We start from the raw sequence: 14,908 nt of genomic DNA on the forward strand, positions 1-14,908 counted from the left end.
TGTAATACACATGGTAGTGTATTAATATGGGCATTAAAAAAGAAAAAATATGACAACAGGTTTAAAAGCCAGCAGTGAGAAACTTAAGCTTCAATTTTTGGTTTTAACCTTAAATTTTTTATAGGAAACTCTTTAGGAACTTTGCACAAATATAGTTTAAAAGCAGTGCATAAAATAAAATTTAAAAATATTTTATATTGTATATTTTATATTTTAAAAATATTGATTTTTAAAGACTGCGGTGGGTTGGCACCCTGCCCGGGATTGGTTCCCTGCCTTGTGCCCTGTGTTGGCTGGGATTGGCTCCAGCAGACCCCCGTGACCCTGTGTTCGGATTCAGCGGGTTGGAAAATGGATGGATGGATGGATTTTTAAAGAAATATGCAAATTCAAATAATGAATGTAAAAAAAGGAAGTTGGTACATAATAAAAATCAATTCATACATTAAAAATGTTGCATCAAAAGTGAGTACATTGCATCTTAAAAAATAAATGCAGTAAAAAAATAAATGAAGTAAAAATCAAAAAACAAGTGCTTGAAACTGCAACTCATTCTGTTTATGAGTGCAGCACGGAATTAAGGAAAATTAAACGTAAATGACTGATATTGATAAACTAAACTATTCTAATTTTTATTTGACCAGTCAAGGCCCCAATTTGTTTATCCTTACTACCACCTCCCTATTTTTTGCCGTTTTTTACTTGTAAGCTGTCACTGAATGAAAAGAAACCCTGTTCAGCCTTCCTCAGAATAAGTACAACACAATTTAAACCCTGAAAATGCTTAGGAATAATGTGATTTCATCTTGCGGTTATTTTGAAATCTTTACTGCATGCCAAAGCCATAAAGGAGAAATCATTTATTTACAGGATATTAAGTTTTTTTAGGAGAGTGAACTATAAGTAGAACAATTTCTTATAGGAAAATCCAAAGGAACTGGAAAAAGCCAGGATGGGTAGAGAAGAGGAAAATTCTGCAAAATGTGTTATAGTCCAGTGGAGCTGTACACAAAAACAAACCATATACTGAACCTAATTTTCCTTAAATTTGAGGAGTGAACAAATTACAAATCCATGTGTGCATTTATTGCGCATATATATATACAGTGGTGTGAAAAACTATTTGCCCCCTTCCTGATTTCTTATTCTTTTGCATGTTTGTCACACAAAATGTTTCTGATCATCAAACACATTTAACCATTAGTCAAATATAACACAAGTAAACACAAAATGCAGTTTTTAAATGATGGTTTTTATTATTTAGGGAGAAAAAAAATCCAAACCTACATGGCCCTGTGTGAAAAAGTAATTGCCCCCTTGTTAAAAAATAACCTAACTGTGGTGTATCACACCTGAGTTCAATTTCCGTAGCCACCCCCAGGCCTGATTACTGCCACACCTGTTTCAATCAAGAAATCACTTAAATAGGAGCTGCCTGACACAGAGAAGTAGACCAAAAGCACCTCAAAAGCTAGACATCATGCCAAGATCCAAAGAAATTCAGGAACAAATGTGAACAGAAGTAATTGAGATCTATCAGTCTGGTAAAGGTTATAAAGCCATTTCTAAAGCTTTGGGACTCCAGCGAACCACAGTGAGAGCCATTATCCACAAATAGCAAAAACATGGAACAGTGGTGAACCTTCCCAGGAGTGGCCGGCCAACCAAAATTACCCCAAGAGCGCAGAAACGACTCATCCGAGAGGTCACAAAAGACCCCAGGACAACGTCTAAAGAACTGCAGGCCTCACTTGCCTCAATTAAGGTCAGTGTTCACGACTCCACCATAAGAAAGAGACTGGGCAAAAACGGCCTGCATGGCAGATTTCCAAGACGCAAACCACTGTTAAGCAAAAAGAACATTAGGGCTCGTCTCAATTTTGCTAAGAAACATCTCAATGATTGCCAAGACTTTTGGGAAAATACCTTGTGGACTGATGAGACAAAAGTTGAACTTTTTGGAAGGCAAATGTCCCGTTACATCTGGCGTAAAAGGAACACAGCATTTCAGAAAAAGAACATCATACCAACAGTAAAATATGGTGGTGGTAGTGTGATGGTCTGGGGTTGTTTTGCTGCTTCAGGACCTGGAAGGCTTGCTGTGATAGATGGAACCATGAATTCTACTGTCTACCAAAAAATCCTGAAGGAGAATGTCCGGCCATCTGTTCGTCAACTCAAGCTGAAGCGATCTTGGGTGCTGCAACAGGACAATGACCCAAAACACACCAGCAAATCCACCTCTGAATGGCTGAAGAAAAACAAAATGAAGACTTTGGAGTGGCCTAGTCAAAGTCCTGACCTGAATCCAATTGAGATGCTATGGCATGACCTTAAAAAGGCGGTTCATGCTAGAAAACCCTCAAATAAAGCTGAATTACAACAATTTTGCAAAGATGAGTGGGCCAAAATTCCTCCAGAGCGCTGTAAAAGACTCATTGCAAGTTATCGCAAACGCTTGATTGCAGTTATTGCTGCTAAGGGTGGCCCAACCAGTTATTAGGTTCAGGGGGCAATTACTTTTTCACACAGGGCCATGTAGGTTTGGATTTTTTTTTCTCCCTAAATAATAAAAACCACCATTTACAAACTGCATTTTGTGTTTACTTGTGTTATATTTGACTAATGGTTAAATGTGTTTGATGATCAGAAACATTTTGTGTGACAAACATGCAAAAGAATAAGAAATCAGGAAGGGGGCAAATAGTTTTTCACACCACTGTATATATATATATATATATATATATATATATATATCGTATACATAATTCGCCTGCCTCCTCACTCACTCACTCACTCACTCACTCACTCACTCACTCACTCACTCACTCACTCACTCACTCACTCACGTCCGTCCGAAGCCGAATGCGCAGTCACCTTCTGAGCACTCACTGACATCAGTCCGAAGCCGAATGCGCAGTCGCCTTCTGCGCCACTGCCTGAAAAACCTTATGAGACCGAAATCTAACCCCAACATCGCGGCAGGCGACGGATTTAGCCTACGCATTTCGGGATTTTAATTCTGAAATCCCAAATCCTTCCACCCAGGTGTAGGATATTAGCCCCGATCACAGCCAACCCTCACACTCAAAATAATACGTAAGAACATATTATTATTAAGTACTTTCAGCGGTCGAGTGATGTGAAGGTGCAAGTTAAAGATGGGCCATATCAAAAGAAATTACTACCAAACAATGAGAGTGTCTTCACAAAAAATGTAGTCTACAGAGAGATTTTACAACTTTAGTTGCATACTGACAGGCCTCCTATACAAACAAAAAACATTGTCATAGATATCATGTCTTTTTTAAGTGTACAGTATTTTTTGGCGTGATAAATTCATACATATCCCAAACCTCTTAGTTAATTATCATTACTTACATCACTTTCTTATTTATTTCTTACTTATCATTTGTTCTTCATGCACTACTGACACAAACTCGTGCCCGTTTCATCTTACGTTGTTGAAACGGGCTTTTTGTCTAGTATGTATATATGTATGTATGTGTGTATATATATATATATATATATATATATATATATATATATATATATATATATATATATATATATATACTGTGTGTATGTATGTATACAATATATATACTGTGTATACTATATATATACTGTATATACTAATATATATATATATATATATGCAATAAATGCACACATGGGTTTGTAATGTGTTCACTCCTCAAATGGATATTAATATAAGTATGCATTTAGTAGGCATCAGTTCAATTCAGTTTGAGTTTATCGTAATGTGTACAGAGTACAATGAAACTGTTACTTGCATGTCTACCATGTGACAGTAATATGTTACAAACACGCAGTTTAGTCACAAGAAACAGTCAAGCCTTTCTGAAATATTAGTGTAACATTTGACAGACCAGAGAAGACCGTAACTGTGCAGAAGGGCGGTGGTCTTTAATAATAAACTTTGCCTTTCTAAAGCAGCATGTATTATCCTGTAGATGGCCTGAGCGGAAAGTAGCTGTACTAGTCTCCATAGTGCTTTGTGGTTCTGAACTGAGTAGGTTCCATACCACAAAGTCTTGCAGCCAATGACAACGAACTCCACTGTACACCTATGGTTGTTGAGCAAAGATGGAGACATCTGTGCTTTACTGCCAATCGGCACTTGATTGGTCTGCCAGTGGGCTGGGACGAAGTCCAATGTCTAAAAGGCTAGTGATCGGCTTTGATGGTAATCTCTAGTCTATAAACATCAGTCTTCCAAAATACTTTTTATCACCTCAGGTGGTATGACATTTTCTGCAATCTAGTTGTGTGCATATTCAAACTGGAGGTGGTCTAAACTAACTAGAATATTCTGTTTAATGTGAGGGATGAGTGACCTTTTAATGTGAAAGGTGACTAAATTGTAATTTTCAAAATTTTTTTTAAGAACATTGTGAAGATGAAACATGAATTGTAATTTTTCTAAATTATTTACTTTAATACATGTATAACTTAAAGGAACATTGAAGTGACATTTGTTGACAAGTGTGGTTTGGCCAGTTTTCCCAGTGTATAGGCTCTCATTTCTAAACTTCAGCTTCCCAGCCTAGGCATTATGTCACTTAATATTTTATACACATTTTGTTTTTATTGCCATTATAAAGAGAACATGTACCTCAAGCACCTTTTATATATAATATACTATAGTATAGTGCTATAGGACCCTTTGTCTACATATAATTGTTTTCAGTTACCGTCCAAGACAGTTTAAGCAGTTTGCTTGGTCTCACACAGCAAGTCAGGGACTGAGACTCGTCGGACAACCTTGTCATTTACCGCCCAGTCCAGGACTGCAGCTGCATCGTCATTAACATGATTTCATGTCTGCTTGACACTGAAAAATTAAACCTGTCGCATACATTTTTTTTTCAGCTTTTCATTTCGTTATCATAGTGAAAACTGCCTTTTGAGAGAGGAGGGGAAATGATAAGAACATGAATTTAACGCCTCTTTACTGTTTCTTTATCTTAACTCGGTTTTCTTTCAAAGAAGAGTTCATATGTATGCTAAATGGCTCATGATTCATTGTTACTTTATCTGTGACCATTTTAAAAAGAAAAATCTGGGTTTCTGGGACACCATTAAAAGCTTTTCTGTGTAAATTTGCTCAGGCATATTTTGCTGACATTGTTCAAAGCTTTTCCAAGGATGCCTGCTGTAACCCTTCACTTTTATGCAGGACTGTAAATGATCCTTTAAATTAGCTCTACCAGTTATGATTCAAGGATTTTATTTTTTGGAAATAAAAATAAAAAATATGTATGTTTTTTTTTTTCAGTTTTCCCTAATTTGATTGCATGTTGCACAGTTTGCTTAACTAACTTTAGAGAAAATCCAGATCATTAGCTATTTATGATGTATTTTAGAAGCCATTGTTTCAAGAAATAACAAATTAACTTTACAATCAGTGCAACTATTTGCAAATCTTTAATTACAGTCTATGCAAGGATTTTTCATATTTAGGGCATGTTCTTGGCTTTATTCATTTTCTACAATTTTTGCGGCATCATATCTGAAACAGCAATTACACATAGCTACAAATAAATATATACTCTCTGGAAAGTGTAAGCAGCAATAGCAAGTAAAATAAATAACACTGAAATGATTAAGAACTGTTAGCAAAGTTTAAGATATGAAGTTAGATCTAATATTTTCTGCTAACGTCTTGAGTAAAGTATTTAGACAAAATTCTTTTGGCAATGTGATGTCATCTTAAATTTTTAGTATTCTGTTGTCTATTTACCTGAGTTCTAAGTTATTCTTTTTGCACTTTCTTCTTATATGTGCTACAACATTTATTTCCTTACCATATCCCTGCGCTCTAAAGCTGGAATATTTTAATAATGAATTTTGTATGGTCTACTACATTTTTGCATGGTATTTGATGTTTTTAACTGCCAAATAAAGAAATTTACAAGACAAGTTTCAAAGAAATGCAACAGCACATGATGTGTTGGCAAAAGCTTTTCAGTTAAAAATGACACAAACTATCCTAGGCAACCTCAGTCAAATACTTGCTGTCAGCAGAAGGCAGTGTTGCATTGGTAATGTCAAGCGTCCATTGGTAGTAAGGTCAAATGTAAACAATGTCAGCAGAAGGTAGAAGCTGAATTTATTATATTAAAAGCAAGAAAGTGGTCCCTGAAACAAGACTCCAGCACAAGTAACATGCAGTGAAACCTCCTTTTCAGTGCCGTGAGATACAGCCCTCAAATCGCGCTCAGTTTAAAAATTACCTCGCTAATGTTTGTTACCACAATAAGACGGCAAACCTGACTGTGCTATCTTCTGATCCATTTATTGATATGATTTATCAGTTTTCTGCCAAGATGCATGTGGTTTTCAAATTGTTATTTTTCTTTATTGTATTTCTTACTGTTTTGATTAAAATTGTATTTCTAGAGGTTTTAAATACTTTTAATTAGTACCTTTGGTGCATGGTGCCTATGTCCCTGATATTTTTGAGTATTGTTTTGAATATATTTTTTGCTATTACTAAAAGTCTATTGAAATACAAACTGCCATAGTAGACTAATTTAGAGTTAAATAATTTAAGAGGGATCTGTGTATTTTACATTTTGTTCATATTTTCTGGATCAATTCTTGGTTTGGTTCATTAGAGTCCTCATTAGATATTTGAATACTGCTGATACCATATTCTTTTTATTGTCATGATTATTTCTTTCAAACAACACATCAGTAACTGATTGCAGTGTGCTCCATGCAAGAGAAGCTGCTAAACTTTTCAAAGATGCACACTCAGAAAAGTTCCATTTAAAAATTCGTTAATTAATTGAAGATGTATTCATATGTAAATTACATGTTTATAAGATTTCTTAACAGAATACATGTATCACTGCTTTATGTAAAAACAAGGAGTGGTCACCCCTAGACGTTCTCGTATACTCGGGTATAGGGATGGATATTTAAGGAGTAAACCTCAAGACAATGATTATATTTTTATATTATATAAATTAAAAAACCATAATTTACAAATTAAACAAATCAAATCAAAATAATATATCGTACAATTATTATAAAAGTAAAGTTGAATAAATCAGACTTTGCAGGTGCATAAATAAAAGGTAAAGTACCACTTCCAGTTAACGGAAATAGCTCAGAAGTTGATAGTGTTGTACCTAATACTTGTATGCAAAATTTGGTCGATTTAAGTGAAAGCGTGTTCAAGTTATCGTACTTACACACGCACACACACACGCACACAGGCAAACACACAGAGTAATTCCAAAAATGGTATTTTTGGACTCAGGGAGGTCTAAAATGTCGAGATTCATTAAAATCTCAAAATTGAATTTTTTGACAATTACAATACTTTCCCTATACTTTATATACGAGAAAGTAACAAAGGCAGCCTGCTACTGCTTGTTTACAGTATGTGCTGATGTGGGTGCTCTTCTCCTACCATCACCCTAACTCCTTATAGTTTTTGGATTCTCAAATAATTTCAAATGCTCAGATGTTCATGTTGATGTATAGCACTATACATTTGTGTTGGTGTACATTTGTAGTTTTTATAATATTTATATTTACAGTTTTTGCAAGTTCAAAAAGAAATGTGATCATTTATGTTATATAGTAGCTCGTTTTAACAAAAGTAATCGATACATATATAATGCAGTGTTAACTCACTCATCAACAAAAACACTACCTCTTATTTAGCTAAAAAGTGCGCAGGATGGTACAGCTAGGCTAGCAGGTATCCACTAAGAAAGAACATTTTGAAATTTCAGTATTTAAAAATAACTCTCCCAGTAGAAAAAATTAAAAACCCAAAATTTCAAAAATGTCTTGACATATTTGTTTAAAATTTGGTGACGTTTTAGCAAAAAGAAAATTAGCCAACATGTGTTTTTTATTTGTTGATAGTTGTTATGAGAAGTCAAACAAAATGACGTTTATTGGCTAACTAAAAAGATTACAATATGCAAACCTTCAAGGCAACTCAGGCCCCTTCTTCAGGAAAGTTGTAATCATGATATAATAGTTGTTATTAATAATGCTGGGACATTCAAACATACCGTGTCCCCTTTTCATCACATGTGCTGACAGCGAGCATACAGAGAAATGGCGCATGCTGGTTTCTGTAAATGAAGGTTGTCAAAAGAAGCGAAGTGAAAGAAGCAAAGTTCAGCAATGCCTGAAGAACACACATTTAGCAAATGCTGTAGAGGTCATGCGCTTGCCAGGTACTATAGCTGTGAGATTAGTCAATTTCACATAACCGATCTAGTAAGAAAGGAATTTAATATATATACATATATTACCCCTCTCTGCATTCTTATCTGCAACCTTGTGGAAAATTGTGACTTGGAGACTACAATTCCCATCAGCCAGTGAGCTATTTCAGACAATTTCAGCAGAACTCAGAAAATTTAAATAAAGGCGTTGACAAACTTGGAATGTCATCAAAGTAAACAACCGCTGCATGTGTTGTTTTTCTTATTTTGCTGTCAGCCACTTTGGTATAGCAGTTTCATCTTCCCGCTGGATTACAGCGTTCACCTCCGAGAATGTCTTTTTGTCTTATCTTGGATTGTTTAGAAATGCAGCATTTACAAAAGCATTTACTTTTCCCCCCATTTATTTTAATCTGAACCCTTCTAATAATAATAATTCTTCACATTTATATAGCACTTTTGTCACTACTCAAAATGCTTTACATTGAAAGTGGGGAGCCAATTCAGCCACCACTAATGTGCGGCATCTATCCGGATGATGTGACGGCACTCTTTTTCACCAGTAAACTCAGCATATGTTAGCTGGTGAAGGAATGAGAGATAGTTAGCCAATTAGAGACAGGGGTTGATTAGCTGGACAGAATGACTAGGCCATGATGGACAAAATTTGTCTGGACATCTGGAAACACCCTACTCTTTATGAGGGATGCCCATGCATCTTTAATGGTCAAAGAGGGTTATCCAAAGGACGGCACCATTTTTACAACACAGTGTCCCCATCACTGCACTGGGGCATTGGGATCCACATACAGACCATAGGGTAAGCGCCCCCTGCTGGCCTCACCAACACCTCTTCTAGCAGTAACCCAAGCTTTTTTCCTGGTTGGTATCCCAATCCAAGTACTGGCTGGGCCCGAACTGGCTGGGAGGTCAGAGTCCAAGCATGGGTTGATATCTTTGTCGAAAATAAATAAAAGTAATTTAGATGATTAGCCAAAATGAGGGAGGGTAAGGCTTGGGAGTTCTGCCTGTAATTTGAAAGTTTTTTCAGAGAACTCCAAACTGCCTGGCTGTTAATGCTAAAGCCGTTCTCAGCTGATCTTTATACTGGGCTTTTGCAGCTCTCTGAGCTTTATTAAACTCCAACCTTGCAGATCGATACTCATCCCTGTTAGCAGCCCTGAGAACCCTCAGCTCTTGGGTGAACCATGTCTTGTCGTTGTTCTATTTCATAATGGTCTTCTTAGGAAGATGTTACAATACCAGCATATACATCTGTGCTGCCACACCAGCCTTCCACGGTGTTAGGTTTGAATAAATCAACTTTAAATTACCTTTGTAACATTGCAGAGTACCATTTTTAATACAGAGTTCTGTTGCAGTCATTTTCACGCCAGCACCACCAAGGACTGTATGTACCATGTCAACAGTAATTGTTTACTGAAAAGTACTTATTTAGTTACACAGAACATCTGATACACACCAACAGCGCAATAACTGAGGCCTACTGACTTAGATGATTTCCTGGGCAACATACAGTAGCTAGTAAATGATAAAGTGTCATTAATATAATTTGTATTCTTTTTTTAAATAAAGTATATAGCACAGAGGCATATTGTATATTATGCAGTGTAATTTTTTAATATGGTGTTTTTTATGTAAATTACATGTTTCAGATTTAATCATGGTTTCAAGATTGTAGTTCATTGTTTACAATTGAAGTTGCCTTGTTGAAGTACAGTGGAGGAATAACTTCCTAATTAACAGTATGGTATAGAGATTAGCCTTATTTCTGGCTAGATACTTCCTTTTGATCTTCTCCATGCATATTTTTATGTTCTTTTTTTTATATACTCTAAGTTCTTACTTTTGATCTTGTGAAACACACAAACAAAGCTCCTTTGCTTTTGCACAGGTATGTAAATTAGATGGGATAATCATTGCATTAGTGTGGAATTTTTGATTCTGGACATTCTTTCAACTGTAATTTAAGTGTTACAAAGTTCCTAATGATAATTTTAAAGCAAGTGGTCATACCACAACTATTGTGTTACTACGCTTGAGGTACCATGAACATTCCCTATTTTAACAAGCACAGTTTGGAGTCCTGCCAGTGAAAACTCTAATGCTTCAAATTTGTACAGTAATTATGCCAACTAAGAGATGCATGTGATGAATGGGAGAATTGTGTAACCTTATTTTGCACATAGATATTTTTTATTCACCTTTCTGTTATGATTTAGTTAATTGATTGGATGTGTTCATTTGTTGTATACTGTATGCCAATTTATATCCTGAATCAAACTGAATTGATTAATCTTACTGTATGTAAACATCGGATCATTGTTCAGACATAGACGGTCTGTCAGCTGCCTATACTTTAAGGAATAGACTTCTTCTCACTCAGAATATGGAACCAAATTAGGAAGCATTTTAAGATGGAAAATCTTTTATCAGTGGCACCTCTGCAAGAGAACCACCTCTTTCAACCTTCGCAAGTATATCCAGTTTTTAATACCTGGAAAAGTTTTGGGATTAAAATGCTCAGAGATCTTTATATAGACAACATATTTACATCTTTTGAACAATTACGTTCAAAATTTAACCTCCCAGCTACACATTTCTTTTACTATCTTCAAATTAGAAATTTTGTTAAACAGAAATTGCCCGATTTCCCCCACCTTGCACCCTCCACAATGCTGGAAAAAATACTGCTCAATTCCGAGGAAACAAACACTATTTCCGCAATATATAAAATCTTATTAGAGTCCCTACCTTTCAAAGATCCAAGAGGACATTGGGAAGAAGATCTCTTAATCAATATATCAGAAAAGGAGTGGAAGGTAGCAAAGCAGAGAATTCACTCGAGTTCTATATGTGCAAAGCATAGAATTATTCAACTAAAAATTATATATCGAGCTCATCTGTCTCGCTTAAAACTGTCCAAAATGTTTCCAGGCCAGGATCCAACCTGCGAGCGCTGCAACCAAGCTCCTGCCTCACTGGGTCACATGTTCTGGGCCTGCACCAAACTAACATCATTTTGGACAAAAATTTTTAAGTGCCTCTCAGACAGCCTTAGTATCACAATCCCTCCTAACCCATTAACAGCTGTGTTTGGTGTCCTTCCAGATGGACTGGAATTGGAGAAGGACAAGCAAACGGTGATTGCATTCACTACACTCTTGGCACGCAGACTTATTTTGTTAAATTGGAAGAATCCTAATTCTCCTCTTATAAGTCAGTGGGAAACCGATGTTTTATATTATTTGAAATTGGAAAAAATCTAATTTTCAGTTAGAGGATCTGTACAAAATTTTTTCAAAACATGGCAGGATTTAATCAATATTATTTTAGAATAAGAGAATTAACTATTATTGCATTTAACTCCCTTCTCCATCTCTTATTTATATAGATATTTACTTCTCCCTTTCTTTTGTCTAATGTTGCCTTATTAAAAAGCTTAAAGCAATTTTCCTTTAGCTAAGCTCTCCTTCTCAGGGGTGGGGTTTGATTTGTCTTCAAATTTGTTGGGTTATAAATTGATCTGTTTGTATGGAATGATTACAATGAAAATTAATAAAATAAAAATATTAAAAAAAAGGAATAGACTTCTTGTTAGTGGTGAGATTCTGCCACGTCTGTGATGTTGCTTTTGCATAAAGATTAAAAGCAATTGTCATTTCAAATCTATAGTGAGACGGCAAGTTGCTGAAAATATTACTGAACTGCTAGTACTATTATGTGAAATGACACCTGAAGTAATACTAAAGATATTAATAAAAGGCATAAGATCATTATGAGTGAGTAAGGGAGGTAGACTTTCATTATCACCTTTCTCATACTTTGGGCTTCTGCATGTCGTTTGATCAAATACAGTACAGCAAACCTTTACAATAGTACCTTACTATATAGAGGAAAGAGAACATTTTTTATTAAAGCTTAGGTTTTGAGTATTACACACAAAAGATTTATCTGAGTAGTCTGGTAAGGAATGTCTTGGCTTCCACTGATGAGGCTGCTGGACTGTAGAACAGGAAAGTTCTCTGATTTGTGTTAATCATGCCATGCCCCTTGATAATGGGCTTCAATTCATAGAGTTTACTTTTTCCAATTCTTCAATAATGAGTTTGCTTTAATCTTCTGGTCTTTCCTTTATCATTTGCAGGAAAGAATTATTGAGCGCCTGAAGGAACAGAGAGAGCGTGATGATCGAGAGAGACTGGAAGAGGCTGAGTCTTATAAAAAAGAAAATAAGGACTTAAAAGAGAAGGTTAATGCTTTGCAGGCTGAACTGACAGAGAAGGAGGTCAGTTTTGATATACTTAGTTACTTACACTTAATCATTAGCCCCGTGCAGCATGTGGTAATGTGTACCAATATGACAGCTATATTTTGCCATGCAGTCACTATTCCATTTTACTGAACTCATGTCTGCATTCGTTGTTGTCTTTCTTAGTTTAGCAATTAAGTCACATTTCAAATTTCTGGGGCACTACTGTTTTTCCGTTTGAGATTGCATTGGATACTTGCCTTTCCTTGGCAATTCCAGGCTAAAAAGCAGGACTGATCCTTTCTCATTTTCGTTATCAGTAAATCTGTTATCTGTATACTACCATAGATGACAACACTGCTGGTGTGTTCATCTTTTTAGGACACCCAAGGGAGATGACAACTGAATTACAATGGCAGCCATGTACAGAATCAAGTCTCTGTTCTTCACGTGTAATGCTTACCACACAAGGTGTTTGTTTAATTATTGGCATCATGAGTTAGTCTTTCTCTAAGAAAGAAATGATTAATAAAAAATAATTCTGTAACTTTATGTCACCAGCCATTGCACTTAAGGCACTATAAATAAATGCATGCCTCTGCCCTTGAGGCCATTACTTTATCAATTAATTATATTCTCTAATCCTTTATGATCATAAGCCAAATGCAAAATTTCTTACTCCAACATAAATAATTATTATAGGAATTTTAAAACATTTAAATGTGCATGTCATCTCTTCATGTTAACCCTGGTAATACGGTATTTGAAAAATGAAGTCCCACAGTACTAGGGCTCACTGATGTTGGTTCATGAGCCTCATTCTTGCACTCTGAAGACTTCAGAAAGGCGCACATGTAGAATTTGTCTTTTGGTTGAGGTTTTTTATTTTTTGTTAATTTAGTGAAGGTTGTGTTTGTGGATTTTAACAGTATGTTCAGTATTACCCAGCCACATCTGCTAAGAAGTTAATTGAACTTGGGGTTCATTCCAAAAGTATTTTGTAATTGCAAAATTATGTTGTGAATCCCAGCCAACAAGCAAGGTTTAAGTCGGCCCTGTCATTAATTGAGGCACCTTACAAGGTTGTTTTCTTCCCCCCAGTTTCATACACTTTCTACTCAAATTAGTTCTAAGCTTCGCCTCCACATTTTTTAGACATATAGTAAATATTAAGAAAATGAAAAGAGTACAAAGAGAGCATTCCCACCTATTAAAATACATAGAGCTGTTAGAGAGAGTAAAACATCTTACTAATATTCTGGAACCCAGATTCCTGATTAGTTAAAAAATATTCTGATTGTGCAATGACTGGGGTTTAAAATATTTTAACAAAGGCTATTTTATGTGAAATGAATGACTTCATTGTTACCTTTGTAAAATAGAGAAATTTCTGTGCATCTGTTTTTCACAGCATTCTACCATGAAACTGATTTGTGTCCTTTAAAAATATGAGTGCTTCAAAGCGTGTAAACTGTATACACCTGGACTGTTTTATTTTATAGAGTACTGTATAACCTTTTTTCTTTGTTCCTGATATTTGTCAGAGTTGTTTGTAACTTACAGTTACAATTCCCTTTTTACAGTTGATGTTTTCGCCTACACATGCGTTCATCTTTGTTTTATTTTTCTCTTTTTGTAGGCTAGTTTAATTGATCTGAAGGAACATGCCTCGACGTTAGCATCTTCAGGCTTAAAAAAAGACTCAAAACTAAAATCACTGGAAATCGCCATTGAGCAAAAAAAAGAGGAGTGTAGTAAGTTGGAAGCCCAACTGAAAAAGGTGAGAAGTAAGGGGTAAACAAAATCAAAAAAAGATGGCATCTAAAGTACACCGTTTAGAAAGGATGAAAAGATAATGCCTTGTATATAACTTTTGTATTCCATATATGACTTTTAAGTTAAATATGAATATTATTATCACATGAGGATTAGCAACAGTGAATCTCAATAAGAAGGTAAAGAACCAAATTAGTTGAGAATCAAAAAATGATGACTGTGTTGGTACAAGTCTGTGACTTTTTCCATTTCACAAGAGATGAGGTGGTCGTCCCATTACATGACTGTAAGCTGTAGCTCTTTCAATGCATGACAAGTTTTGTTGTAGAACTGAAGAGAGTTTGTTAAAATGCAAGTTTGGTCTTCAGTCCTGGGTTGTCCATTGAGTTACAAAAAAGGTTTGATGTATCATAATTTCTTTTGCTAAGTTTATAGAGATGTTTGGCTTTTTCGCATTAGAAATAAGCAGTGCTCGTTAGATTAATTGGCATCTGAAAGCTACCCAAGTATTAGTAAGTGGTGGTCCGTGCCTGAGCGTCACTGCAATGTTCCAACCACAACTGGTTATCTCTTTACGGCTAGACTTTTTAAATGGTTCCTTTTTACATTATATTATGACTTTTTTTTAATATGTTAA

At 35.5% G+C, this 14,908-nt stretch overlaps 1 protein-coding gene across 1 annotated transcript in view; it reads left to right on the plus strand.

Moving 5' to 3' along the window:
- The window catches only part of LOC114668668 (ERC protein 2), a 724,143-nt gene that overhangs the window by 263,325 nt on the left and 445,910 nt on the right, over nucleotides 1–14,908 (plus strand). The window contains 2 exon segments of the mRNA XM_028824542.2: nucleotides 12,391–12,531; nucleotides 14,135–14,275. Coding sequence (XP_028680375.1) covers nucleotides 12,391–12,531; nucleotides 14,135–14,275 — 282 coding nt within the window.

Source organism: Erpetoichthys calabaricus, chromosome 18 (genome assembly GCF_900747795.2).
Source record: "Erpetoichthys calabaricus chromosome 18, fErpCal1.3, whole genome shotgun sequence".
Classification (NCBI taxonomy): Eukaryota; Metazoa; Chordata; class Cladistia; order Polypteriformes; family Polypteridae; genus Erpetoichthys; species Erpetoichthys calabaricus.